Here is a 27,445-nt window from a genome sequence, read left to right on the forward strand (position 1 = left end):
AGCACTGCACTTACAGTGCCCAGGAATGGACCTGGGTACTGTAGGGGCACAGGGCTCCTGCGCCCACACCATTGGCATAGGCCACCCAGCTAGAGGGGTGGCTGATGTATGCCATGGCAGTGTAGGTGATGGGCATGGCACACAGGGATGTGTGCCATGTCGACTCTTTGTTTTGTCTTGCATCCAGACACCCAGCCTGCAAGGGCAGTGTGTGGGTAAGGGTACAGGGCCTCTAAGGGTGGCACAATGAGTGCTACAGCCTTAGAGGCCTTCCCTGGTCACAAGGCTCTGGGTTCCTAGGGTACCATTTACCAGGGGCTGACATGTGGCCAGGGTTTGCCAATTTGTGTTTTGTGTTTTTAGGGAAGGAACATAGGCCCTGGGCACCTGATTGGCAGGAGTCCAGGGTACACTCAGTCAAAGTACATTCAGCAATTCAGCAAAAAGTGGGGGCATACCATGCAAGAAAGATGGCACTTTCTCACACGTGGCTTAGCAAAATATCCCAATGGGACGAATTGGGAAGCACTCTTGGTAGACTTGCAAACTTATACAGAGGGTCTTTTCGTGCGCTTAGCGCTAAGGAGCAAGCTTGCCATTCTATGTGGCCCTATGGGGGTTTGAGGTGCTGTGATCTCATAGCCTTTTGCCTCTTACTGTTGCCTAGTCGACCCATGTATAAGCTCCCACTGATTCTTGAGGTTGTTGCTCATCCTGGTTTCCTTTTCCACATGTGTGCTAATTCTTCTGTATTCCATGCCTTGATGTATTTGGGAAATGGTATTAGGATACCTGTTGATATTACAGATGTGATGTAATGTTTCAAAGAGTGCGGGACAGATCCAGCTTGGCCAGCACTGATATTAGCGACTAGTTGTGGATTGTATAGACCATTGCTGCTGCATATTCTTGAAGGTTATGCTGTCCTTGCAGATAATAGCTACGAACCAAGTCTCCCATGGATAACCATGTTGAACTGTCCCAATGGTTATACAATGTGATGCTGTTGTAAAATGCAAAAAGTAGTAAAAAAATAAATAAATACATTTGCCAATGATAGTCCATGATTGCAGTAGAACAGGACCCAGGTGCAGTTTGACGCTGGTCGTGATTGAGCCCGCGTCGTGTACACCAACCAGGTTCGTCCTGGGCAAAAGTTTCTATCTTCTGACCTTTGAGTTCCAATCCACAACAGGAGTACACTTCTAAAGAGGAGGCACTTAGATACTCATAGGACATCTGGCAGAGGCCAACCACTAAGGTCTAGTCCAGGTACAGTAGCCACTGGTCAGCTGGACAGTTTCAGGAAAAAAGGCCTTTTGTAGCTATCTTTAACAGGAGATAAGCCTTATGTTTCTTAAAATCACCTTCTTTGTGCTGGGTATATGAGGGAGAGCAGGTCCAGTCTTCTAGGCTCTTCTCAGGTCTTGGGCAGTAGGTTCAATCCCCTTTGAGCTTACTCAGGTCCAAGGGTGTTTTTTAGTGGGTGCCCAGAGATGCCACTTTTATGCCTGGCATGGGCTATTGGTTCGGAATGACTCCAGGCGAATGCCCTAACCAATTATCTAAAGGTTCGCTGGGCTAACCCCACCCACTTTGCGCATTTTCAAGATGGCAAAAGTCTTCGGACACACTAAACTTAGGCTCCAACAGCTGAGGGTGTGTTTGAGGGAAGTGTGCTATGATAATCCTAGTGTTCTCGCACATCTAACACTAAATTCCAGTTGGAAGCAGCCTTTGGACCACCAGTAAACTCAGAGACAGACATCTGGGATAACAAAAAGAAGGATTTTCTGCAATCAGACAGTCGATGCACAAGAAATGTTGTGGCACCCCGTTTCCCTCCTTCTGAAGTTGAATTATGTGTATTTGTTTAGTGCACAACTCACTCGGGAGGGTACCCTGATGCAGGGCCAGGACTGGGGCTAGGTGAAGAACCAGGTCTCCAGTTATTTACAGTGTGTGCCACAAGTGTTATATGTAAACCCAGCTGACTTGTCCAACAGGCTTTGGCACTGCATACATGCCAACCCTCCCGATTCAGGCGGGAGAATACTGATTTGAAGACTAGTCTCCATCCTCCCAATTCATGTATAGAGAAGCCCAGTTCCATGCGGATTGCGAATGATCGGCTTGAAATAACTTAGAGAGTTAAATTGAGCTCGGAAATTACCTCAGCTGTCTACCATTCCCCCCACCACTTCCCCTAAGTTCCAATATATTATTGCCTAAGCTCTTCCTAAAGCTATTGGTTTAAATGTGAGCTTAGGCGGGCCCAGGGGGTGAGGACTCCGGAAAGGAATTAATTTGCCTGCCTAGGATCTGCAAAAAAGTATTCCTCTGCAGACTTCAGCAGACATTAGGGATTGGTCTTGTGTGACTCAAAGTATGCACTGCCACAAACCTGCTTCTGTAGGCCAGTGCACAATATTGTCACTCTCCCACTGCTTGCCATAGCATTTTGTCTGTGCTCCTGACACAGGTTAAGGTAAGAAGAAAAAAAGTATTCAGTGAAACCTATCAATAGCCCCTGGGAGAAAAATGTGTTTCAAGATCTGTTTTGTTTGAATTTTGTAAAACTTACAAATTTAAAATGTTGATGCCAATCCTATTCATGCATGCTCTAATCTCCATCTCCAAGAACTACCTCTGACATCAAAGCTTAATGCTTTGGCCTTAATTCTAGGAGGGGGAGATTAGAGCGTGTGACAGGAATCAACATTTCATTTTTGGCAGATTTACATAGTGCATTCAAAAACAGAGTTTAGAACTCTGTTTTCATTAACACAAAAATGAAATGCTGATTCTCTCAGGATGTGGTGTCCAAGTCAAAGTTCCAGACTTTGGATCTGGGAAACCAGGTTCAAGTCCCGGCATTAGCTCAACATCCTGTGATTCTGGGCAAATCACTTAATCTCCCTATGCCTATAAACAATAAATGGTGACATTATATAATGTGACTGGTACTCATGTAAAGCGTTCCAATACCTTTGGGTGTGTTCACACTATATGAAAAAGGTAAAAACAAAGCCTTAACATAAGTAAAAAGAAATAGATAACTGTTTAGTGACTGATTTCTAAATTCTGGCTTCCCCTCAAATTGTGTGAGCCTAGGCAAGTACTTTATTTCATCAAAACTCCTTTTTCTTCATTATCGCATAAGAAAGCACTTTCAAATATGTGAGTTCTGAATACCAGTTATAAAAAAAACCTATTGTGTTTGATTTACTAGACTATAATGTTGCTGTATAGTAATCTGGACATTGTATTGGGTTTACATTCCATCTGTCTTGCCTCTTAGTTCACTACTGGTTTATGTTTCAAAACTATCACTTGTAAGTATTTCTTAGTGCAGAGCTGTAATGTGATGTATTAATGTCAAAGCTTCCACATGTTGGATAAATACACTTTTTTGAATTTTGAAGAGAGTTTGCCATATTTTATGTGATGATTGTTGTATGATTTACATAGCAAACATTCTCAGTGCTCGGCTCGTGCACGGGCTCTAAAAAACTAAGCCACACTTCTGGATCAGCTCTCTCTATTAATTTGTTGGTTCGTCCCCTGTAAGAAAGCATTAACCTTTAATGTCCGAGGTAGATACCCATCTAGTGACTTATCTGTACAACGTGGACTAGAAAATCAGGGATCATTGCTGTGTCCTTAATTCTTGGAGGGGGAGATAAGGGTGTGTGATAGGCATCAACACTTGGCAGTTTCAAACAGCACAAACAAAAACAGAGTTTGGGACTGTTTTTTTTTTAACTAGCACAATCTATTGGGTGACTGCCAAAACAAATGATGTTTGCCTGATAGGTAGGCTCTAATCTCGCCCTCTAACAATTAGGGCCAAAGCATTACCTTTAATGTTAGAGATAGTTACCCATGTAGTGTCTGAATTGCACAGCATGAACCTTGAAAATTGAGGCTCAATCCCGGTTTCTTTGCTCGACCAAAATGCGCGATTCATCATGCATGGAATAGAAGGCATGTCCCTTTATTAGTGTCCCAGCCATCTTCCTTTATAGCTTCAATGATTATATTGGTACTTTGATAACCGCCATCTTCTGCTTAACAGCATCCAGTAAAGGTGATTCTGTACCCATTCCATAGGCGCCCTTCGTCAAGTATGTATCGCTGTGTGGGTTTAACAACATTCGCTAAGTTTGATGACAGAAAACACAGAGCCAGACGTGTTGTATACCTAATTTTTATTATATACATTTCTCTCCATCACATTTGTTCTTCCACATCTGGGGGAGCTTGTCTCCACCCATGCTGTCCTGTGTCTATCCTGCAGTGGAATTCCCTTTGTTACTCATGCTACCTGTCATGTCCTCTGTTCTGGCTGTGGACCTGAGAGAACTCTGTCCTAATGGATCTTAATGTCCCTGGACCATTACATTTTCTATCAGTTCATATTCCTTAATGTCACTAAAGTTGAAACTGATGACATATTTAACACATCCGCTTTGTAAGAACCATATTGTCTCTGCTGCAGTTCGTTATCCCACTGTCGTCTTTACTAACCTCTCATCTTTGTTACCAGCTCTCCTCTCAAGTATACACACAGACTAGTACATTTTGGGCCACCAGATTTTCACAAAAGTTAAACTCAAATATACTACTGCACTGTGCAAACAAGAGTAAATGCTATATTGTGTTCTCCCAACCTCATCTTTATCATCAGCTCATCTTCCAGGTGTACAAATTTGTACTTTTGTGCTACAGACTGTCACAAATATTGACTCTGGTTACAAGAACACAACTGGTGTATTATGTGGGTAACAGCACTTCTTTGTAATTTGTTGCCTTCGTCATTCCCTCCTTGTATTTGTCACTATCTCTTCTTCCAGGTGTATTGGCTTATATATTTTGACCTCTTATTTTGACTTGTCATACGTTTATGGCGTTAATACGTATGACTGACTACCTGGAAGTGAGCATACTACATTCTACTTAGGGATGTGTGTTTGAAGCAGAAGGTATTTCTTGAGGATGGTAAAATATATTTCAGAGGTACTCCTATTACCTGTTTCGCGTTAAATGTTATTCAGGCTGTTGCACCCATGCATGTTTCTCCCTCTTATCGAAGTTGAAATGTTGGCATGTATGGCACTGTAATGTCAAAAAGAGGCCCACTGTGTGTAAGAAACTGGCTCTATATATACTGCACCAAAGTGAGGTACAGTGTGTATAGATTCCAAGGGTCTCCAGAGTTTTGGCAGAGGTTAAAGTTATATAGAACCTTACTCTCTAAAGTGGTAGCTTGGTCGAGCACTAAGTACAGAAAAATATCCACAAGGAACTCACTTATGAATCAATCATAATACATAGTTTGTGACTAAATATGTCACTCTGATTTAATCACAGCCTAATATAACCTTTCTTTTTTAGAAAGCCTATCAAATTAATTATACATCCATTTTCATAATAAGCCCACACAGAAGGCCTATTTCTTTTTTTATGTAAGACCTAACCTCAGCCGAGGTAGGTATTCTTTTACTTTATTTTATACCAAGGTTCATTAGTTTCATAGGAATTATATCAAAAATACATTTCTAAAGTTGAAAATATATACAATTCAATATTTACAGTGATATGTGACCCCAAGTGAAAAACCATAACCTATTACAGTACATGTGTGTAAAGAGGAGAAGGAAAGAGAATTAAAAAGGTTATTGGTAATTTATATAAGGACAGATTTTGCAATTTGTAATGATTTAACCCAAAACGGTCTCTTCTATATGAGTTGTCGACGGCGTTTCGACCCACTCTAGATACCGGGTCTCTTCAGGACTGTATTTCTGGGGACTGAAAAATTTACCTAACATTAGTAACCTTGGTAATGTGGTAAATAATCAATTGTGGGCCTGGGAAGGCAAGGAAGTTCTCTTACCAATAAATGTGATAGCGTAGTTATGTCTACATCCCGTCTCCTTGCAGGTACCAAGGGAAATGATAAAGTAAAATAAAATTACTCTCATGGGTAAATATACGTCCTTGCCAGTTCCAAGATGGCTGCCATACAGCCTTCCTTTGTGTCGTGAGCTCTACAGCCTCACGGGAGTACATTAATGGAACAGACCACTTCCGGGTAACCGCGGGTATCCGACGGATTGCGTCTCGCGCAGCTACATCGTTGATTGCTGTTGTCGTCCTCATTAATGTAAGTTTATCGCAACCATCGTTAAATAAGTATAGCTGCTCCATTATGTTCCCTTAGATTGAATTATGTACTCTAATCCCATAGTGATAGACGTTAAAGTCGTTACGGGAGTTATTCACCTCAGCAGTGACCTCATCATCCTCTCTTTCCTTTCATACGAGGACAAGAAAAATAAGTAAGTTATATTCTGTTATAAATATGTATATGTTTTGAATGACGCACGTTAGATGTGCTAACTTCCATTGCAACATTGCAGATATTATCGGTTGAGAGGTAAATTCTCGATGATACAACACTGGAATATTATGACCCGTGTCTTGGTCGTCACTGAATGAGACAGCAAATTGAAGTAAGTCTCACTCCCCTTATCACTTTGGGTGAGCACTGTTACACATTATGTAGCGCGTGCACTCAACCTATTTACCCTTGATTATAGGTTGGAAGTGTCCTTTCCTTACCGCTGCATATTTGATCCAATGGACACAAGTGTACATATTTTGGTAAGAGAACTTCCTTGCCTTCCCAGGCCCACAATTGATTATTTACCACATTACCAAGGTTACTAATGTTAGGTTAATTTTTCAGTCCCCAGAAATACAGTCCTGAAGAGACCCGGTATCTAGAGTGGGTCGAAACGCCGTCGACAACTCATATAGAAGAGACAGTTTGGGGTTAAATCATTACAAATTGCAAAATCTGTCCTTATATAAATTACCAATAACCTTTTTAATTCTCTTTCCTTCTCCTCTTTACACACATGTACTGTAATAGGGTATGGTTTTTCACTTGGGGTCACATATCACTGTAAATATTGAATTGTATATATTTTCAACTTTAGAAATGTATTTTTGATATAATTCCTATGAAACTAATGAACCTTGGTATAAAATAAAGTAAAAGAATACCTACCTCGGCTGAGGTTAGGTCTTACATAAAAAAAGAAATAGGCCTTCTGTGTGGGCTTATTATGAAAATGGATGTATAATTAATTTGATAGGCTTTCTAAAAAAGAAAGGTTATATTAGGCTGTGATTAAATCAGAGTGACATATTTAGTCACAAACTATGTATTATGATTCATAAGTGAGTTCCTTGTGGATATTTTTCTGTACTCAGTACCTACCCGGTTCACAAGGACATAAGGGTTGCTCTTGTTGTTTATGAATATTGGTCGAGCACTAAGGCAGTATCAGAGGACAGTATTAAGCATTTGATATACACACTCCGTCAGCAAATGAATTCACACACTCAAGAACTGAACTCTAGGCCAATTGTTTTGTATAAAAAATTATACTGTTGTTTTATTTCTAGAACCAAGCAAGCCTGGCACAGGTAAGCATGTAAATACTTTTCAGCTACAAGATGCTTTTGTTGAATACTTTCAAAAGATAGTAGGACTTTGTACCAATTCGAGTTTACAGGGGTTGCAATTCAATGCACAAACTTAGTAGACGAAGTACATAGGAGTCAATAGGCTTTTTCAGTAAAATGCAATTAAATTACGTATCGGATTACTTTTACTAACACAGTGCTGGATCCTAGATTCAGCACAGGGGCATTTACTGAAAACAGTTGAGTAAATAATTTTTTGTTAGTGGTACTATTTTTAAAGAATATTATTGTATTTCAAAAGTTGGCACTTAGAAACTTTTTCACATAGAATCACCAATGTTATCCTACGGTAGGAAAATCACTTAGCAAGTAAGTTACTTTAACTATACTTTTCTTACTCAGTGCTGGATACCTAGATTCAGCACTGGGACATTTCCTGAAAACAGTTGAGAAAATGCGTTTTGGTTAATCTGGTGATTTTTAAGGAATATTCTGTTTTCCAAAGTCGACACTTAGAAACTTTTTGGGAGATAAAGTGTCAATGTTATTCTATGAGGAAAAAGAGGTTATCGGTTTCCAGATAGGTAATCGGTCTTTTGAGTTAGGGTTCTGGGGTAAGACTCGGGGGTCTCCTAGGGTCAGTGATGCACTCTCGTTGTACCCTGAGCGGCACTAGGGCAGCCGGGTGCAGAGTGTTGAGGCCCAATGTTATCCTATGGAGGATAGGGGATCTTCCAGGAGTGACCACCACTTGTAGGGGTAAGTTGGTATGTTGAGGGTTGGTTAGGCACCGCTGGGTTGGGCACACAAGGCTGTGGGGCATTGGGTGCAGGGGTGCCTTGGGACGTCAGAATTTCTTACCCGCTCTGGTCACGGTAGGGGGGGATCCTCTGGATTGAGGCTCAGGCATCGTCTGGAGGCTTGAGGCAGGTCAGGGGTCGCCGGATCTCGGGTCCGGGTCGCCAGGGGTACCTCCTCGTGGTATTTTTCCACTTGAGCTCGGGCTGGGTTCGGGGGTGCATTGTGGGCTGGATTCGCGGTTCCTGGCTGGCACCAGAAGCTGCAGTTCAAACACGTCCGGTGTTCACGGGAGAGAAACAGCTTGGAAAGTGAAGGCAGGCAGGTCCTCCGGGGTTTTTAAGGTTGCTGTCCGCTGGACACGCCGGGGTTTTGCAGCAGCACGTTCGAGGGGCAAAAGTCCTGTAGGGCTGGGGCCAAGTCAGTGGACGTCGTCCTCTTGTTAGCTCTGCACGGTTTCTCGTCCTTCTTCTTCTCTTCTTTTTCTTGTGGTTGCTGGATCTGAGGAACGAATGTTCAGGGTGCCCCTAAATACTAAATTTAGGAGTGTTACAGGTAGGTAAAGGGCAGGGAACAATGGGTCCCTTCCCTGGGGTGGGTACACCCCCTATTCTTTCCAGTGGGAGGGGGGCAGGAGCCTGTCCCTGGTTGGCTAGGTCCCCCCCATCCTCAAGATGGCGAGGACTCGAGGTTGTGCTTCACCTCGCCTCCCCCACCTTAGGGGTGGAGTTGGCAGAGGTGGGCACTCCTCTCTTCCTCACTTGTTTTTACCGCCGGTTCTCCCGCTTAAAGTGGGGGGTAGATCCAGTGGCGACCAGTTGCTGAAAGCAGCAAATGGTCTGGAGAGGCTCACAAAAGCGGCATGCCTTTGAAGTTTCTCCTTCGTGAACCCTGCCCATCCTGGGGAAGGAGGCTTAGCACCTCGTCCCAGGACGTGCATTGTTTCAGGACCCCAAGAGCAGCAAGCTCTCGACCCAGGGGTCCAGAAACATGTCTGGTGGTGGCAGCCTGGGCAGCCACTCAGCCAGGTCACTGGAGGTTGGTCGAGTTTCAGGGGGCATCTCTAAGATGCCCTCTGTGATGCATTTTACATTTGGCATCAGTGTGGGTTTAACGTGCTGAGAAGTTTGATACCAAACTTCCCAGTCTTCAGAGTAGCCATTATGGTACTGTGTAGTTCATAATGACAAACTCCCAGCACCATATACTCTTAATGGCAGCACTGCACTTACAGTGCCCAGGAATGGACCTGGGTGCTGTAGGGGCACAGGGCTCATGCACCTGTACCCTCAGCACTGGCATAGGGCACCCAGCTAGAGGGGTGACTGATGTATGCCAGGGCAGTGGTTTGTGGGCATGGCACACAGGGATGTGTGCCATGTCGACTCTTCGCTTTGTTCTGCACCAAGACACGCAGCCTGCAACGGCAGTGTGTGAGTGTCAGGGCCTCTAAGGGTGGCACAATAGGTGCTGCAGCCCTTAGGGGCCTTCTCTGGTCACAGTGCCCTGGGTACCTGTGGTTCCATTTACCAGGGGCTGACCTGTGGCCAGAGATGGCAATTGGGTTTAGGCTTCAATGCAGTTTTAGGGAAGGAACACAGGTACTGGGCACCTGATGGGCAGGAGCCCAGGGCACACTCAGTCAAAGCACATCAGCAAAAAGTGGGGGCATACCATGCAAGAAAGAGGGCACTCTCTCACACTGTGATCAAAACCTTTTGGGGCCTTTTCACTGTAAGGACATGTGTAACATTAAACTTCCACATGTCTTACTTAGAAATACCTTGCACCCTTCCTTGTGGGCAGTAAGTCCTACTTGGGTGGGGGGGGGGGGCTTAAAATATTTAAAAGAAGGCTTAGGCCTGTCAAAAGGGGTTATTTTGACTGGTTAAATTTGCAGTTTAAAACTACATAGCCAGGCTACAAATGGTAGGCATGCAGTCATATTTACACTTTAGTGGATGGTTCAACGGGTGCTGCAATTCACTTGTGACATTTAACTTACAGGCCCTGGGTACACTTTAATACCATATACTAGGGACGTACAAGTAAGTTAAATATGCTAATTAGGAGTATCCCAGTTTTACCATGTTGAAAGGATGAACACCAGCATTTTATCACTGGTTAGCATGGGTAAAGTGCAAAGAGTTCTACAGCCAGCAAAAATATTGGGTTCAGCTAAAGGCAAAAAAATTGGGATGACTACACAGAAATTGTGTATTTCCTACATTAACGTCCAAGGCCTCAGCTCACCCTATCAAAAGGAAAGTGGTGCTTAGATCAGTACATCTTAAAGAGATTGACGTAATCATACCTCATAAAACGCACTTTTTGGCCAAAGATATATTCAGGCTACGGACATATTATTATGTCTTAAGAGTTTCAAGGAATGTCTGATAGGAAACCTTAAGGGCTTACTGTACTGATAAAGTGGGATATACCATTTACCTTGATAGTAAAGTTTGAGGACAAAGATGGTACAATACTTGGTCTCGGTAGCCTAATTGTCTGCACTATTTTAACTCTGTTTTTAATTTATGACCCATATATAGGCAAACAGCAATTTTCATGATAGATTATTCCAGGCAATAGCTCTCTGAATCAGTAAATCAACAGATTGACACCTAGAGATGTGAATGAGCAGGCACCTCCCTCTCTCACACATGGTATGGGGGACATAACCTTCATAGATATTTAGAGAATGTAACATAATGGAGAGAGGACCTGCACACATTTTTCTAATATCTACAGATGATACACTAGAATTTACTTTTTCTTATTGGACTGCATATTTGCACCTCCAATACTAGATTTTTTCTGTTTGTTTTGTATTCAGTGAACTCAACCCAAAGGAATGATTGCGCTTTACTTGAGCACCAGTTACGTTACTGACTGACGCATTCATTTTTGGTGGGCACGGGGAGATTGGGATTTGCCCAGAATCACAGGATGATGAGCTTCCCTGCCGAGACTTAAACCCTGTTCCCCAGCTTTGAGGTTGACCGCTCTAGTCGTTAGGGCACATCCTCTTACATAGGAACAAGTTTGATATCCAATCATGCACATATGGATATGACAGCACCTCCTAGATCCACTTGTAAACCGTGGGTAATTAAGGACATAGCTTTCAGGGACTTTTGTTAGAGAAGCAGCATTAGAAAACTACTTCAATTAAAATGTTTATGGTGCGGTAGAATGGATCTATGATGTGGCAAAAAACGTTATCAAGTGGTTAGCAAAACAAATAAATACTGAACTAGAGTCCCAAATTCAATACCATGAAGTTATACATAAGCAAGCAGATTCCTTAAGAGTTCAAGTTCAAGTTTTCTTTATTTCGGCCAATTAGGCCATAAAAGATAGAATCATACAATATCATATAAAACAGTCACGTTAAATAAAAACAGTTGATAAAATCAATAAAACCAATGTACAATGGGTTACGGACATGGTAAGCAGATGGAATTCATTAAACAGAGCTGTCATTAATTAATTTAGACCTTATCTGCCACATAGCCGTTAAAAATTTTGCAACTGCAAAGACTATGTGTGGAGCAGTGTTCGTTTTCAATATTCTAAACACATGCAGATGACTCCTTATGCCCAGGTTTCTGCATAGCGGAACTAGCCAATATTTTCTTGGTCTATTATAAGCAGGGCAAAAAAACACAATGTGAGTTTCTTCCTCATCATGAATACAACAACCTGGACAGATTTTATCATTCTTTTTTGTCCAGTTATGGGTAAAAATTTTAATAGGGAGGGTCCCTAGCCTCCATTGTATGAACAGTTTTCTAGATAAAATAGGAAAGATAATGTCCATAAAACCTTCAAACTGATAAGAATCCTTGAAGATCAAGAATCGGTCAGTCAGGGTCCCTTTGTTAGGTGCAGAGACCAGGGAAGCAAAACGCTTCTCCCTATATATACCCACGAGGCGTTTGCGAGGAACCCCATGACAGCCTTGCTCAGGAGACTCCCATAATTCAGGGAGTCTCAACCGATAGAGTTCTTTCTTTATAGAGGCTAGCCAGGGGATTTTATCACAAAGGTTCAAATTCATGACGTGTACAAGCTCTTGTCTGTAATGTGAAAGCTCAGCAGTAGACCAGAGCCTATGCCAGAATCTTAGTGGCATAAGTTCCAGGTCATCTTTTATCGAGGGTAAGCCCATATCTAGTCTTAGGGGAAGGAGGGGTGTACCTCGGGGCAGTGCCAAGAGACGCCGTAAAAAATTATTTTCTACTTTAACAATTCCTGTGCCCACCTTGTGCCCCCAGAGTTCTCCACCATAGGATGCAGCTGCTTTGGCTTGAGACTTGTACATTTCAACAGCCGGGCTAATTGGTTTATAGGTAGAGGAATTTGCCACCTTCAAAATTCCCCCCGACAGTTGAGAAAGCTTTAAGCGACTGGTTGCTACATGAGGTTCCCATGATAGGTTCTCATGCAGCGTTACCCCTAAATACTGAAAGGTTTTTACCCTCTCCAGTGTTACTGAACTCAGGGATGGGTTTGGTCTAGTTTTAGCTGAGGGATTAAATATCATAAACTTGGTCTTCCCTGTGTTTATTTCCAAGCCGTGTTGGCTACAGAAAAGGCCAAAACCATCTAAGATCCGTTGGATCCCCATCGGAGATTTGGACAGCAGGAGGGTATCGTCCGCAAACATGATTGCCGGTACCCTCCTGCCAGCCAGAGACGGGGCATCATTATCATGAACAGTGTTAAGATGTGCAATTACATTATTAACATAGAGGCAGAACAGGGTTGGGGCAAGGACACAGCCCTGTCTGACCCCTCTAAGAACTGGAAATTTAGATGTCAACGCTCCCATCCTCCCATACCTGACCTGTGCAAAGTTGTTTTCATGGAGCCTAATGATGGCATTCAATAAATGGTGCGGGACTCCCAGCCCCATTAGCGTCTCCCATAGTTTCTTCCTGGGGACCAGATCGAAAGCTGACCTCAGGTCCACGAACACCATGTACAGCCTTCCCCTCTCAATGCTCACAGTTTTCCAATATAGGAGAACGAGGCGGAAGATCTGGTCCATGGTGGACGTGTTTTTCCTGAAGCCAGCTTGTAAGGGGCTAAGAATTTTATTTTCCTCCATCCACTCCGTGAGGTGGTTTAGAAGTAGGCGAGAATAAATTTTTTGGGGGACATCTATGAGACTTATTGGCCTGTAGTTGGCTGGGAGCAGAGGAGAGCCCTTTTTGAAAATAGGCACTATCTCCGCCCCCAGCCAAGTACAAGGGATCTCCATCCCACCCAGAATGGCATTAAAAAGGGTGAGAAGATAAGGGCCCCATATCTCTGGATGTAATCGGAAAAGATCGCCAGGCAACCTATCGAGACCAGGGGCCTTCCCCCTCGCCAAGGCTGCAATAGCACTAAACACCTCAGGAAGAGTGAATTCCAGGACTGTTGCTGGGGCAGGGGCAGCAGTAAGAACCATGTCCCCTCCACCGACATTTTGAGGTGGTTCCTGGTATAATTGGCCAAAATGGGCCTCCCAGACAGATGCTGCAATGTTTGGCTCTATTGCAGCTTTGGGATCTGCCAGGCCAGTATTTACCAGGGACCAGAATTTTCTAAGATCTTTCGCTTCTAGTGCTGATGTTAAGTCCTGCCATTTATTCCAGTCCCAGTCTGCTCGCGCCACTGCCAAAGCTTTCTTATAGTTCCGTCTAAGCTCAGCAAGTTTGCACTTGTCCGAACCTTTTTTAACACACTTTAATAGTTCGGACTTGATCTTTTTACAGGATGAATTATACCAGGTTGGGGTACGAGTTATTTTTTGCCTTAAAGGTAACACTGGATAAAAGACCTCGCCTAGAAGGGCGACCATTTCTTCATGGATTTGGGCTAGTTTCTCATTGAATTCCAAATTTCTTGGCTGCATGATTAAAGAGTCCATTTCCATTAGCTTCGGGAGTGCTAGCCGATAGATTTTACTTAGGGACTCTTCTGAGCTCGCCAGTTTCCCCCATTTAATCCTACGTCTATTAGAACTGATTAACAGGTTCCCAGGATCTTGACTGGGCTCAACGGCGAGTGATCGGGCAGGACCTTTAGGGTGCGCCATATACATTACAAGTGCATTGTGATCACTGTCCGTTCTTGCTATTATTCTAAAATCCATAATCTTAGGCCAGAGACTAATATCTACAAAAATATAGTCTAACCTAGATTCATGATTTATCCTATTAAAAGTGCATGCAGAGGGGGTATCAGAAGTACTGCGACCATTGCATGCCCTTAAGGAGAAATTTAACGTTAAGGACAAAATTTGTACTACTAAGGGGGACCAAATTTTAACATATGGAGAATGACAGGGAGGAACACCCCAAAGATCATCTTCCGCAGCGAGGGCTCCTTCCTTTAGACCTTCCAAGGGCTCGAAGTGGCAGTTCAGGTCGCCTCCCAAAACTATCTTAAAGTTGTTAGGGAGACTAGCCAGAAAACAGCTAAGATCATCAAGTGTGGGGGATTCCATAGCCAACTTAGTAGGGCGGGAATACACATTGATAATTGCTAAGTTTAGGGCATTAGGCCACTTGAGTAGGACACACTGGATGTCCTGCGAGAGAGTCGGTAGATTCTCCGCGTTGCACCCAATGTGACTGGCTACCCAAATCGCCAATCCTCCGGAAGGCCTCCCTCTACCGGACCAGATCGCATTTATTTCAAACACTGCGTAGCCCGCTCTACATAATGGTTCCCTTGCCCATGTCTCTTGAAAAAGGCAAATATCACTGTTGCCTATCAGGGAGTCCCAATCGCTTGCATCAAGTTTGTTGGCGATGCCAGCGACATTCCAGGAAAGGACCTTTAAAGAGTCGTCGGACGGTTCTGAATCATATCCACCAATTTTAAACGGGCCAGCTTCCGTCGATGGAACCAAAGACGTAGGCAAAGGTGGTTCCAAAGTTAGAGGATCCATAGGATCTACTTTGGAGAGTGTAGAGACTATCGGATTTAACTTGTTATTAGTACAGCATAATATAGTCTTAAAAGAATCAGTTTCTTGACCATGGTGGTTAATAGGTGTCAGGTTCTCCCCTCGTGAGGCACCATATTCTTGGGTGGCGATACCTATTTCGCATCTACCGTTCCCCTGTCCCTTGTAAAGTCAATCTATCTGTTCAAGACAGCTGTATCTATTATGATGTAAAAAATTACCAAAGTTAGTAGTGGGAGCATTACAAGTGGGCCTGCCTCTACGGTCGTCGGCGGCAGATCCGACCCGGGTCCAACCATTGTCATTATTCAAAATTGGGTTATAGGTGTTAGGGTAAAAGTATGACAAGTGGACCACTTCGATAGATGTGATTCCTGTGTGCCCAGCCCAATTGCAAATATAGGACACAATTTTAGGGTTCCTAAAATTTACAATTATGCAGTCGCCTACACATTTCTTATCAGTATGACCAATCCATGGGACTCTTCTTACCATAAGAATTTCTCCGTTGCAATTGGGAGGCAATGGCCTATGGATATTTAGCCAGCTGGTAACCTTATTATGTAGAGAATCGTGGGATTCCACCACACTTCCCTCAAGCGTGGGTACTCCCTTCAGAACAACAGAATAAGCTGCAGCCTCAGGGGGTAAGTTTATTACTTTGCGCCAGTTTTGGTGGCTGACTTGCCTACCTGAAGGGTTCCTTACACCATTTAATATTTTTTCCTGGCCAGAGCCGGAGCCAGAGGCCGGGCCGAGTAAATTCGGCCTGCTGGTAAATCCTATGAGGGGTTGTTGGCTACAGGGTATTACAGGAGCAGATTTTGTCAAGGGAACTAAAGGAACATTTTCCAGTGGAGTGACTATGGGAGGAGCAGGAAACGAGGTAATAGGATTTGTAGGTAAATTAGACGTCCCTATGGAGTCCCCAGCTACTACATGCGTACCTGCTCTTTGGTCTGCAACTAGACCTAGTAATCCCTTACGCAGATCTATTAAGCAGATTTCTATATTATCCAGGCGGTCTTCCAGGGGAGTAAGCAATTCCCTCAATAGGGTGCGTAAACCAATGAACATAGAGTCATGCATTCCAGCAGCATTTTGTTGGCTAGGCAAGTTTTTTGCCAGAGTATGGGGATGCAGGACTTCCGGTTTACGAGATGGAGCTAACCCTTTGCTAATTATGTCCTGTTGGGTTCCCCTGGGCCTGAGATTGAGTTTAGGGGCTTTAAATTTTTCCCCCCTTGTCATATAAGCCCTTTTTTTCATTTTTGGGATAGCTCCCTCCTTCTCCCCCTGTGTGGGGTGGATCAATTCCTTGTTAGTGCTTATATTCAAGTCCGTAACAGCTACCTCAGCAATGGTTTGTGGTATGGGGGCCTTGCAAGTTGGAAGGGGTAGTATACTAAGCTCTGCATGCTCAAAGTTGTCACAATCAATAGAGGAGGTAGTGGAACAGTTAATATCAGATGAAACTGGTGCAGCAGACAAACCCATTACCCCCCCTACAGGAAGTGGTGTGCAATTTGGTGACTTAGCGGGAGTGGTAACGTGTGCAATGGGTCCCAGAGAAGATCTCCTCACCCAGTCAATTTCTTGGGAGATGCGTCTTTCAAGAATGGAGATCTCATCCACAAGAAGAGACCCAGCTTTAGCAAAGTACGTATCCAATGTACCTGTTGGCTTCCCTGTCGCCATGGCACTCTTACTCCTAGTTTCTCTCATAGTCATAATGTCACGAACAGCTCCTGATGTATGGAGGGTTATAGCACGTCTGAGTTGCCCCACGCCCTACCTCGCCCGTACTCAAACGGCCTCAAACGGCCCGGTCTTCGTCCCGGGCGCGTTCCTCTGGCGCGTGTGGGCGAAAAAGGTTATGCTAGAGGAGGGGTCCGAGAGGGGGGCGGGCCGGGAAGAGTCTCCAGGTGTGCCAAGTTAGTCAATCCGAGAGCACCCTGGTCCTCGCAGTCCCGGCTTCTCAAGCTCCACGGCGGTCCTTCCACAGGCAGCGCAGCTTCCCCTCCAATCGATGAGCAATAGCAGGGCAGAGACCAGCTCCCTAGCAGGGCAGAGACCAGCTCCCAATTCGCCAAGGAGGGCCTGGATTAGAAGACCCCGAGTTGAAAATCTTAAAGCTGCAAAATTCCGCAATCGTCCGAAAAGGCTGCAGTTTATAGACATAAGCCAGGAGGCGCACCCCTGGGAAGAGGCACCAGCTGTGGTTCTGCTAAGAGTGCTGGTCCTCGCAGTCCCGGGGTTGAATCTTGCAAAATTTAAAAAAGGCTATTCTGGCTGTTTTTAGTTGCTATTAGCAGTCTAGCATAGATCAATGCCCCAGCAGTCTTTTGCTCTACACAGTTCTGCTTTCTAAACCAGTCTCAGCGTGGGCGTCAGTCAGCTCTCAGTCAGCTCCCCCAGCAACAAATCACCGAAGAAGTGCGACTGGCTGATGTATAAGACTGATAAGACTGATGAGACTGATGTATAGGAAGATGAGGAACTGGGGGGGTCGAGGAGCGAGGGAGGGAGTCAGGCACAGGAGCGTTCAGCCTGCTTAAGCTCTGCTCGAGGTATTTAAAGTGTTTAAGGTGCGGGGAGCGAAGGCTGAGTGAGATGAGGCCACACACTGCCCCACGCTTCCGGCTCTGCCCGCTCGGCTTACCTCTGCTTATCTACCTCCTGCTGCCCATGTTACCCCAGCTCGACCTTGCTGCCTCTCGCCGCGGCTGGTACTGATCACGACACCGTGGCTTCCCCCGTGTGGGACACCGGAGTTTCCTGTTGTTACTCTGCTCCTCTGACTCCTGGTTCTTAAAGCCTCATGGTTCTGCTGAGCTGTTTCTACTCCCACTGGGGCTCACCGAGGCTCGCCAGGATCCGGCAGCCTCCTACGGCTTTCAGCGCGTTTTCAACATTCAATCGCGTTTTCTCGGAGCCCTGTGATGTCCCGGGGGCCCGCTCTGCCGGTTGCTGCCGCTCTCCCGCTCTCCCGCTCTCAGCTCTCCCAGCGGGTCACACGGGAAAACAGGACTGGATCAGCACTTCTCTTGGGAATGTTGGGTCTGACATTCACTCAGCCTCCTTAAGAGTTTATCTGGACCTTAGTAAAGCTTGGAGGCGAACTAGAACGACTCCTGATGAAAGAGGTGGCCAAGAAAATGTTATACAAAAATCTGAAATATTTTGGAAGTGGAAATAAAGCGGCTAGATTACTAGTTTATAAACTGAGGAAATGTCATACAAGAAACTAAAGCGACACGCTCCAGAGTGACAGAGCTGCAATCATAGGCACCTTGTATTCCTATTTCTCCACACTATATAGTTCACAACAGCTTGATGAAGAGCTGCAATATCACTTATTGAAGAATCTTCTATTTTCACATGGAGGTGATGTAGATTTTGCCTCCCTAGTTGAACCCACAGCTACTAAAGAGGCTAAAATAGCAATAAGGAATCTTAAAACCAATAATACGCCTGTCTTTTTGGAAGGCCTGCATAGACCTGCTAGCATATCTTTGTCTACAATGTATAACAAATTTCCGTTGCCAGAAAGGAAAACAAAAACTATGGAAGAATCCTCTAAATCATTCATATTGAAAGCTGCTAATAACCCAACTACTGGTGAAGCACATAGACCCATACCCTTACTATACTTAGATGTAAAAATAATCTTTACAGTAATACTTGAAGCATGGTTGTGAATGGTCCTTCACTCGCTCGATGGGGAGGAGACCTTTGATAGAGTAGATAGGATGTTCATTCAGAAAGTTCTTGCCAAAACTAGAACAGCCCCGAACTTGACCAAATACCTAAAGGGTAGCTTTACAAATCTATCCGCTCAATACCAGTGGTGAATATTCTCTTGACGGTATCACTAACTAGAGGTATGAGGTAAAGGTTTCCAGTCTCTGTTAGTAGAACCCCTAGACCAAAATATTAAGAATAATCTAGACATTAAAGGAATCACACTGGTTCAGAGAGACTATAAAACTACACTTTTCGTGGTTGATGTCTTATGCTCCCTTACGCATCCTGAAATGTCTGTTCAAGCTCTTTTGCAAAAATAAGATAAATTCACAGGGGTTTTTGGAATTAAAGTTAACTACTCTAAATCATCCACAGTGGGAATTGCATATCCTGGGGAAAGTAGCAAAGACACAATAAAAGCAGTTGGTGTTAAATGGAATAAGAGATCTGTACGGTACCTGTTTACATGACAAGACACCTATCAATGTAATATACCACCACTGCTGGAGACCTTTCACAAAGGCTGGTATAGTTTGGAGAAAGTTGAAGATGGTCTTCCTAGGCGGAGTGATTAGCATTTAAATTACTTTAATCCCTGATTCCATTGTGTATTCCAATGATTACCATTTAAACTCTCCATAATAATGAGCATTCAGATTCAGAATAGATTGCTGTTTATCTAGAAAAATAAATCTTCTAGGACGCCATGGTCAAAATTATATAAGACATCTTCAAAGGAAGGGGTAACACTCTGTACGGTGGAAAGCTGTATATACGCAGCCCAGCTGCAACCTGCACTTTCCTGGCACCGTGATCGTACTCCAGTGCAATAGGTCACAGTAGAGCAAACTGTTCCGTTTGTTTACGTGCTATGGTTATCCCAGAGACATAAGACTTGTGAAATTGACACCCTTACCTCAATTACAGTATTCCTCGATTACTGGAACATCCTTACAAAGAAGAAAAACACCACATCATACTTTTCTCCCATGGCATCAGTCACCCATAATCCTGGCTTTCCTCCTGGGCTCTCAAACGCTGGATTTCAGAGATGGAAAAAGGGGCCCCTTCGAGACTAGTGAACCTTATGCAGATGGGGAGCTTTTAGATGAGGAACCATGCGGAGAGCAATTCCTGTCTTCTGCTTAAGGATAGTTATAGGCTAACTCAATTGGTACACCGGGCAGAGGACAGACTAGACCAACATAAAACAAATCGAGAAAGAACATCCTTTGAGTCTGTTTTATGACACAGTACCTAAGAAGGGGACCTTGCTGGTATACACCTGTATAAATAACCTCCAGGCTTAAAGAGCACACATGTATATGACTAATTGGAATCTGGGAGCCTCTATACCAGGCAAGACTTAGACAAGAATTTTGATGGTGGTATCTAAGTCCTCTAAGTATCTGGTACAAAGGGAATGCAAATAAAAATTGAACAAGATGATACTTTACCCTGGTTCAGCTGAGAGCCATCTTTTGTTGCTTTGATCTGTGTTGGGAAGGCTACGCAGAACCAGATGATATTCCTATGTGGTGGAATTGATTTTTCATAGAGATTCTGAGAGAAAAACTGACAAACATAGGAGACATTACTGGGGTACTTCAGCCCCTAGAACCCACAATATTATTACTAGGAGTTGCAGGAAAATGTACTGTTTACCCCCTCACAGCACTTATTGGAAAATTATTTTCTTTCTTGTTGTTGGCTGCTAGATTTTCACTGCACATACTCCATATTTAAAAATCTGGTAGTCGAAATCTGGCACTTCTGTAATTTGGAAAAACTAACTGCTACAGTACAAAATAAAAAGCATGATTTTGAAAAAATTCTGGTTGCCATTTAATATGGATTTCAAATGCCAGAGGCGAGATAGAGGAGGGCCAACAAGTATTGTTGTCATACTTCATTGGTCAGGATTGGGTGAGATATAATCAACCTCAGATATTCATGAGAAAGCATGACCTGGTACTACTGAAATGAAACTATTGTTTTTTTAAGTACTATATACATTCCTATGAATGCAGAATTTGTATTGCTTAAGTTTGTGTATACTGTACATGTACATATTGATGCGCAAGTCATGTAAACCCTGTACTTATGGTCTCTGTGAAAATGTAAATAACATTGTTAAAAATGTATTAGAAGAAATTATGTTTATTTTTTCTTTTCTTATTACTTACCTCACAGAGGGGCGAAATCAGTAATTTTCAGTATTTGATGCACCTTAACACCCTGGCTGGGAGATCATACAATGATCTCATGCAGTACCCAGTCTTCCCTTGGATCCTTGAAGACTACGATTCAGAGGTAAATGCGGAAGGAGAGGAATGAAAATAAAAGGTTACGTTAACTTAGGAATTAATATAATTTTTATTTTGAACAGTCAAACAACTGTGGTAGAAAGTTACAAACAAAAAGGACAAATGTGAGCTGAGGAATACTGAAAATATATTAGACAATTATTGCATAAATACTATCTAGAGTCTAACACTGTATAGTGATCTAAATAAGATGTCTTCATAAAGATTTTATGGCAGCATTAGTAGCATATCAGCAACTTTAAAAAAGATTCTACAGTTAGTGAAAATATATAGATACTCATACACCATCTCAGTGATTATTCTTTTTTCCAAATTGTTATTACATACTTTCTCTTCAGTGTCTAGAATTATTCCGTGATTTCCTCTCCAGTGGTCAAATATAGCCTACTGAACGGAATATTGCTTGAAATAAGACTGTCCTAGAGAAATCTTTTATTTGTGTTTACTGTAAAGCTTGTGAGTGCCCATGCAATAAGATTTTTTTATTACTCATCTGCTTGTTTTAAATGTTCCCTGTTCATTCGAGCACAGTGTCATTTTGGTATGTTTTTTTTATACAGTAGCTCACTATGTCCTCAGCAAGAGTTAATCTACCCCCCTCACAGCAAGGTACCAGCATCCAACAGTTAATTCCTTGTGTGCTACTTAAGACGGCAATCCAGCCCCCATCTGCTCATTGGAGAAAATTATCTATATGGAGCAATTCTTTTTTTCGGTGGAACATGTTGCACTGTACTTCATATGAGGAAACACTCTAATCTATCTTACTGTCTAATACAGCAGAGAGTGATGCTTCTTTTCTTTTTTTTGTAAGTATATTTATTGAACAACAAACCGTTCCAGTCAGATACACATCGTACAATGGGTCATCACATGATATGTACATTACACTGTGCGAGGGGCACTGCATTGTGCGAGTCAGCAAGGTTTCCATATCCTGAGCAGGTCAACATAGTACCCCAACAATCGTTTGTTGCACGCACAACTTCCTCCGATCCCATCCCTTCTTAAGCTCTGAATTTCTCCCAAGGACACCATATCTTTTCCCACTTCTTAGGGCAGCCTCTGCTCTCATACACCACCCTCTCCGCAAGGCTACACCAGTCCATGTCTGCCTCCAGTACGACAGCCTGGGAGGCATACGTGCACCCCACAGCCGTGCAATATTGCGTTTAGCAACCCTAGCTGCCAGCATTAGCCAGATATTTCCACTTCTATTCTGATATAACGCCGATAGATATCCCTTTGTTGTCATCGCTCGGCGATCCACTCTGTACGCGGGCTCGAACTAAGGCGCGAAAACCCAACCATTCATATTTATAAGTTGGGATGCTAGGTAGTAGTTTCTCACATCTGGTATAGCAACCCCACCTTCATATACTCCCCTCTGAAGCTTGTGGAGCGCTATCTGTGGCGCCCCACTGCCCCAGAGTAGGGTTCGCAGTTCCCCTTCAATGGTGCGGGAGAATGTGTCAGGAAGCTTCTGTGGCGTGTTTTGTACCACATAAAGTAGGAGTGGGAGGCCCATCATTTTGAACAGTACAGCTCTCCCCATAAGGGTGATGGGGAGTTGACGCCAGTGGCCTATGTCCCCGCAGAGTCTCGTCCGGTGTCACCCCGAGTGGGAAGGGTATGCCCAGACGTCGGTCCCTTGCTCTCCATGCCACTGGAATCAAGCTATCCTGGCTGAAGAGGGGTGAAACCCCGAAACCGGTCCTAGGATGCTTGTTTCCAGTCCAGGGAGGACCTGGCTTGGCAGTTCGGGCTGGACTGTTCCCATGAGGCACAGGGTCAAGACTGATTTGCATATGGCTGGGTTCAAACTGGAACGGCATGGTGAGCAAAAAAACGATGGATTTAGGCCCAGATCTCTGTACTGGGGTGAATGTATGACATTGTTCTGCATTCTGTCCATCAATTGTTTTTGCATTTGTCACCCCGAGTGGGAAGGGTATGCCCAGACGTGGGTCCCTTGCTCTCCATGCCACTGGAATCAAGCTATCCTGGCTGAAGAGGGGTGAAACCCCAAAACCGGTGCTAGGATGCTTGTTTCCAGTCCAGGGAGGACCTGGCTTGGCAGTTCGGGCTGGACTGTTCCCATGAGGCACAGGGTCAAGACTGATTTGCATATGGCTGGGTTCAAACTGGAACGGCATGGTGAGCAAAAAAACGATGGATTTAGGCCCAGATCTCTGTACTGGGGTGAATGTATGACATTGTTCTGCATTCTGTCCATTAATTGTTGTTTTTGCATTTGTCACCCTGAGTGGGAAGGGTATGCCCAGACGTGGGTCCCTTGCTCTCCATGCCACTGGAATCAAGCTATCCTGGCTGAAGAGGTGTGAAACCCCGAAACCGGTCCTAGGATGCTTGTTTCCAGTCCAGGGAGGACCTGGCTTGGCAGTTCGGGCTGGACTGTTCCCATGAGGCACAGGGTCAAGACTGATTTGCATATGGCTGGGTTCAAACTGGAACGGCATGGTGAGCAAAAAACGATGGATTGAGGCCCAGATCTCTGTACTGGGGTGAATGTATGACATTGTTCTGCATTCTGTCCATCAATTGTTGTTTTTGCATGTGCCTGAGTGTTCATACGCAAAAATTCCTCCAAGGAGTGTGAAATCCAAATTCCCAAGTATTTAATCATATCCTGCTGCGTCAGAGCCGCACAGTCAGAGGAGAGTGGGGGAAACGCTCCGGCAAAAATAAGGGACGTGTCCCAGTTTATTTGATAGCCTGAATAGGTACCAAACAGCCAGATGACATTTATGAGCCGATGAAACGTCTGTCTGGGTTTGCCTGCATAGAGTAAGATATTGTCTGCATACAACAATATGCTTTCTTCCCATTCCCCCCCCCATGTCTATACCTCTCACTATGGGGTCTCCCCTGATCCATGCCGCTTATGGCTCAAGCACCTGCGTAAACAAGATGGGGGACAGAGGACAGCCCTGGCGCGTGCTTCTATGGAGCAAGAAGGATCTAGTTATCGCCCCATTCACCCGAACCCTAGCACTGGGGTCACAGTAGAGGAGGCAGATCCGAATCTAGTCAGCACCGCCTGGAAGTAAGGCCATTCGATGCTGTTGAAAACCATGCGTGTGTCGAGTGACAGCAGCGCCTTGGGTTCGTCCAGCTCAGCAGTCGCCGCCTGCACCACCCCATGCAGTCGCTGAAGGTTAAGTCTGGTGTTACGCTTGGGCATAAACCCGTTTTGGTCTGGGTGGACCAATGATGAAATCACTGGGACCAGTCTGTTTGCCAGCACCTTCGCTAATACTTTCATTTCAAAGTTTAATAGGGGGATGGGTCGATAAGAGCCACACAGCTCCTTTGGCTTATTCTGTTTAGGGATGACCACTACCGTGGCGCTTCGCAGATCAGCGGGCAAGCAGCCCTCATGTTGGGCAGCCACAAACATTTCCAACAAGGGATTTGCTACTACGGATGCCACGCATTTAAAGAGTTCGGCTGGCAGCCCGTTAGGGCCGGCCGCTTTTCCCGATAGGCGGTCCTTAATGGCCCCTTCTACTTCCTCCATCGTTAAATCTTAGTCTATGTCTTTCCTGTCCTCTGGTGTCACTGTCTGCAGGGACAGCTCCGCTAGCAATTCCACGGACTCATTGAGTGGTCCCATGGATACTGACTGGAAAACCCTCTCGTAGTGCTTCGCAGACTCCTCCACGGTATCCCCACTGGAGCAGAGTCTCCCCTGTGCTTGTTGTGAGTTCCACGACCCAATCTTGCTCCCAATCTTGCCTCCCCAGCCATGCAATTAACTTGTTTGTTTCTCACCAACGTCCTATTGTCGTCTGTGCATGGCCAGTGTGTGATGGTGCACCGCTTCCTCCTACAAATCCCTCAGTTCCTTCTGTTTAAGACAAAGCCGCAAGAGCAGCCCCCAAGTATCAAGCACCTCCCCCACCCTTTCCGGTTCCAGGGCTGTTATCTCTCGCTCTTGTTCATCATATTTGGAGCAACTTAGTTTTCGTTTTATACCCACCTCTGCTTGGATGTAGCCCCTAATCACCACCTTGTACGCTTCCCAGAGAGTGCAGTGTTCTCAGCAAAGTATTGTTGAGTGCGCTTCCTAATTTTGTGCTGAAAGACCCTGTCTTTGAGGTGCCAGGATGCATTTCAGGGGGGGGGGGGGGGGGTGGTTCAGTCTCTAATTGGACCTTGAATCAGGATCTCCACCGGGGAGTGATCAGATATACCTCTCGCCTTGTGATGGGCAGTACGAAAGTGACCCACCTGGGTGCATTGTGTGAAAATGTAGGCCAATCGAGACCCACTGCCATATGCCGCGGAAATGTGTGTGTATTGCCTAAAGGAAGGATTATTCAGTCTCCACAAGTCTGACAAGCCCATCGCGGAAGCAAACGTCCACAGTGGCCGTTGCCACATCAGCCCCACTCTATCCCGCAGACCTATCCCATTCCTGGGACATCACGTCATTCATGTCCCCACCCATTACTAACATCCCGGTTGGCATGTCTAAAAGTGTGGTGCCCAATTCAGGGAAAGTGCCTGCATGAAGCTATGGGGGATGTATACAGAGCCCAAATTTAGATAACGGCCCTTTCAAGTCCTCTCGATGGCCACAAACCTCGCTAGTGGGTCCTGCCAGACGCAGCCAGGGATGAACGGAACTGTGTTTTTAACCAGGATCGCCACCCGCGTGTGCCTGGAGAGTATACCCAAACCGATTAAGCGCCAGGTAATGGTGACCACGTAAGTGCGTCTCCTGAAATAGGTCCATTTAATCTTTTCCCCTAGCCCATTAACGTTCCACTACAAGACCTTCAGTGTCGTTACAGAATTGGCTGGCCATGGTAATATTCAATTACCATTTTGTTGCTCACTTACATTCAGTGCCCACCCGAATCCCCCTGTATCCCAGGAAAAACCCGTACTGCCCACCCGTAGCTGTGCTTCTTCAGCTGGAACGTAAAAAACAGGAAAAAGTACGCATATCATATAGAAACAGTAACAATAACCCTTTCAAACACCCCCCACCCTGCAGCACTGCACAGTAGGTGTACAACTACCCACCACCCCAATTGGCAGAGCGCCTGTCGCCCATAGTATCTGAAAGAAGCACATTAGTTATAGATTCCTTACCTTAGAATTACCCCCAGGCGTCAGACTGGATCCGGAAACTTTTTTCGTCAGCAGTACCCGGGCGCGTCGGAAGGTGGCGTCGGTCGGCTCCATGTCAGTCGGCGGCAGCTTGGTCGCCGGGATGACGTCGCAGCAGCTACTTGGACGCCGCCCTCGCGAGCTGACATCAGTTCTTTATTTTTCAGTGCCAGCTAGCCCAGATCCGGGAAGAGCGTTACCTCACTCATTTTTTTACTACATTTTTCTTGACTTTTTTCGACGTCTTGTTTCGAGTCTCCGATTCCGAACAGGTGCACGAGGGATGCCCGGTTTTAAGGCCTGCGGTTCCTGTACCTGATTGATGTTGGTGAATGATCTGCACCGCATATGCCTCTTTTGCCTGGAGTGCGACCTGGACCCCAAATCGTGCTCCCACTGTCAGTTGTTGACGCCGAAGGCTTTGCCGGAGCAGTCCTGAAAGCTGCTTGAATGACGGCAGTCGGCTCTGCGCCGTTCAAGAGGTAAGTCGAGGGACCGGTCGTGGAGCCACCATCACTCCGGCTTGAAGTCATCGAAGTCTTGGCACTCTGGGTCGGGTAAGTGGAAGCGTAAGAAGAAGTCAAAGAAGCATCGTCGCTCTTCGCCTTCTCGTCGGTCGGCCGTCCCGACGAAGCGTGCGGATAGTGCCACTCCTGCGGCTCTGCGCGCGGAGCCGGAAAGGTCCACTCTGAGCTTCCCTACCTTTCTGGGACCCAGAGCGACCCCCGCCCAGCTTTGTACATTCTACGAGGCGATGCATGCCATCTTCCGGTGGACAGACCCCGCCGGCACGCCTTCGGGCCCGTGTACTCGGTTGGGGGTCCTAGGTCTTTGCTGCCGGTGGCTTCGGACCCGGTGCCGCAGGCCCCCCTTGGATCCAGGCCTGGATCCGGCTCGGCACCGGTTGACCTTATTACACCTCCACCGGCGCCGCTTCCCATGGCACCACTACCGTGCCTGACGC

At 45.1% G+C, this 27,445-nt stretch overlaps 1 protein-coding gene across 10 annotated transcripts in view; it reads left to right on the top strand.

The window, feature by feature from the left end:
• The window catches only part of WDFY3 (WD repeat and FYVE domain containing 3), a 1,391,721-nt gene that overhangs the window by 1,128,137 nt on the left and 236,139 nt on the right, over nt 1–27,445 (top strand). For all 10 annotated transcript variants that reach the window (XM_085636566.1, XM_085636564.1, XM_085636563.1 and 7 more), the window contains one exon: nt 21,206–21,325. In XM_085636566.1, coding sequence (XP_085492692.1) covers nt 21,206–21,325 — 120 coding nt within the window. The remainder of the gene's footprint in view (nt 1–21,205; nt 21,326–27,445) is intronic.

Source organism: Triturus cristatus, chromosome 2_1, assembly GCF_964204655.1.
Source record: "Triturus cristatus chromosome 2_1, aTriCri1.1, whole genome shotgun sequence".
In the NCBI taxonomy this organism is placed as follows: domain Eukaryota; kingdom Metazoa; phylum Chordata; class Amphibia; order Caudata; family Salamandridae; genus Triturus; species Triturus cristatus.